The sequence below is a fragment of the Penaeus vannamei genome, chromosome 31 (genome assembly GCF_042767895.1).
Source record: "Penaeus vannamei isolate JL-2024 chromosome 31, ASM4276789v1, whole genome shotgun sequence".
Taxonomy (NCBI): domain Eukaryota; kingdom Metazoa; phylum Arthropoda; class Malacostraca; order Decapoda; family Penaeidae; genus Penaeus; species Penaeus vannamei.
Genome location: NC_091579.1, coordinates 2,407,182 through 2,409,681, shown reverse-complemented (window position 1 = coordinate 2,409,681; position 2,500 = coordinate 2,407,182). Strand labels below are relative to the sequence as shown.

The 2,500-nt window shown below is 41.0% G+C and overlaps 2 protein-coding genes across 2 annotated transcripts in view; one reads left to right on the top strand and one right to left on the bottom strand.

Annotated features, from left to right (window-relative positions):
* Nucleotides 1-955, bottom strand: part of LOC138867574 (uncharacterized) — a 3,776-nt gene extending 2,821 nt beyond the window's left edge. Inside the window, exon 1 of the mRNA XM_070143586.1 lies at nucleotides 1-955. This exon is cut by the window's left edge and continues 371 nt beyond it. Coding sequence (XP_069999687.1) covers nucleotides 1-739 — 739 coding nt within the window. The 5' untranslated portion in view covers nucleotides 740-955.
* A 283-nt stretch (nucleotides 956-1,238) lies between these two features.
* LOC113804233 (probable serine/threonine-protein kinase DDB_G0282895) overlaps nucleotides 1,239-2,500 on the top strand; it is a 3,575-nt gene continuing 2,313 nt past the window's right edge. The window contains exons 1-2 of the mRNA XM_070143590.1: nucleotides 1,239-1,497; nucleotides 1,921-2,218. Of these exons, the coding sequence (XP_069999691.1) occupies nucleotides 1,433-1,497; nucleotides 1,921-2,218 (363 nt within the window). The 5' untranslated portion in view covers nucleotides 1,239-1,432. The remainder of the gene's footprint in view (nucleotides 1,498-1,920; nucleotides 2,219-2,500) is intronic.

The window sequence follows — 2,500 nt, the reverse complement described above, 5'->3', positions numbered from 1 at the left end:
CCAGCTGAACACTTTCCCGAAACCTGATAACGGTCTCGTTGCGACATGGTCGGCTCAACGGCAAAATATTTTTGTAACCAAAAGTTAATGACAAAGAGGAATAGTAAACAAACAAGGTAAAAACAGTAGAGATCATCTTCTGCATAACATCAGCAAACAAGCGTTGCAGTACCTGCAGTAAGGGACCAGAATATTCCGCAGTTCTAATGATACGGCCGAGAATCAGTGCCAGATCCAGCGCCAACAGGCAAAATGCTCCGTAGGTAGATAAATTCCGGGGAACTCTTGGATTTCGGCCAGAAACAAGGGACAAGCGTTCGAGTACCCGCGCCAGAGAGGTACTTGAGTGAAACAGAGAAATATGCAGTAAGGAAGCAAATCCCATCTTCACCCAAACGTAGATATTTGAAGCGACGAGTAATGTGTTTCCCTTCAAAAGCACCCAAGACTTCGTTGGCCAAAAGATATTGGCTAAAGGCACCGCCACTGAAAGTGCCGTGAAGCCCAGCACGACTGCCCAGGACCAGACGACCAACCACGTGGACTTCGCCAGAGAGTTCGGCTTGGATGCCTGGCCGTCGATGGCTTCCTTTCCCCAAGCTTTCAGTTTAGAAGACTTGCGGACGGCGCCAGCTTCCAGAACATACGGGAAACCACCCAAGATGCGAAGGGTTTTCACACACGCCATCACAATAGCACTTGGCCGAATGATCGAGGCATTGTCGGTTTCAACAGACATTCTTGATCAAATGTTAGAAAGACAAAGCCAAGAGGTTGATGATCGCCGAGGAACGACGAGAAAAGTGTGATATCCGGACGGCAATCCAGCAAAAACTAATACATTTACCATCAATATTGTGTAGCACTCCAGCTGGTAAAAAATAAACACGCCAAGGCGCGTCACCAGGCAGAGCATCGACTATTTAAATAGCTCATTTGTACATCACGCATTATATATGAGGTCAACCATTGTCCGGATCAGCATATTATCGATACCGTAAGTTGGAAATAATGTATCATTTGTTAACTCCACAGCAAAAGACAATTATCCCACTTATTGTAAATGGGATAATCTTGTTGCTTAGAAAGGCATAGCATTTTCTGTCTTTCCTTTGTTGAAGATTACACTTTCTTTACACGGCATGTGAAAAGGGTACTAAGTGCCATAGTTTAATTCACACACATACAAACACACACACACATACATACATACATGACGTGTTAAAGAACGGCCAACCGTTATGTAAACACCAGAGCCAGGTTGACTATCGCGGTCAGTGTTACAGCATCTTCCCCGAGAACACAGTGTTCACTAAGTTGTTGCTGTTTTAAAAGTTAATTTCTCAGACTAATACACAGTTGAGTTGGCGAGTTGACTTAACCAAGAAAAACATTGATGTGAACAGTGAACTTAGTGACCAGAAAGTTGGCAATGAAACTCCACAGTGTATTTATTTTAATCTTCCTTAATCATTTTGTTCGCTACACCGATGGCAGGTAAGGGCATACCAGGGGATACAGGCATGTTTGTAAGTGATTATCTTATGCAAATTAAGCTATAACTGCGATATAAATATATATATGTAAATATTTAGATATATGTAGATATCTAGATATAGACTGTATATATACATGTATATAAGAATTGATTTATATGTATAGATAGATAGATTGATTGATTGATTGATAGATATATATGTATGTAGATAGATAAATGGAAATGCATGCATACATACATACGTACAAACAAGTATATACTCGTACGCACATATTTATGTTTATGTCTGTCCGTGTATATATGGCGCTGTAGTGCTGAAATCTCCCTTTCTCTACGAAACCACATTGACTGCTGCCTCGCCGTCACTGTAACCCACTGAAGGCAATAACACCCACCCCCTCCCCTCTCCTTTCCGCCCACAGGGTAACGGCAAGGGCGTGGCAGGTGTATCGGCCTCGAAAACCCTCTCCCTCGACAGCCCCTTCGGCGTGTACTCCCGAGGGCCAGATCTCGACCTTCACCTTCTTGAACTTTGCACTCTCGGTCGGGCAAATGGCCGCTAACATCGCCTCGAACATCGCCAATGACAACAACAACAATAACGACAATAATAACAATAATAACAACAACTTGATCAACGCTAATGTGGCGAACAACAACAACAACAACAATAATGTGAATGACATCGGGTTCACTAAACCAGGAAGAAAAAAGAGAAGGGTAAGGCTATGGTGTTATATCTTATAAGGGCATTTGTCGGTTACCAAAATATTGGTGTAGGATTACTATTTCACACTTAATTATCAAATAGTGCATTTATTTATCTAGTTGTCTCTTTCTTCTTGGTTCTCTATAGCCATTTCCTAAATAAGAAATATAATCTTTATTTTAATGACAAATTTTGTTTATTTCAATGACATATATTGTTTATTTCAATGACATATTTCTTTATTTCAATGGCGTATTCTTTATTTTAATGACATATTGAGAAACATGACATTC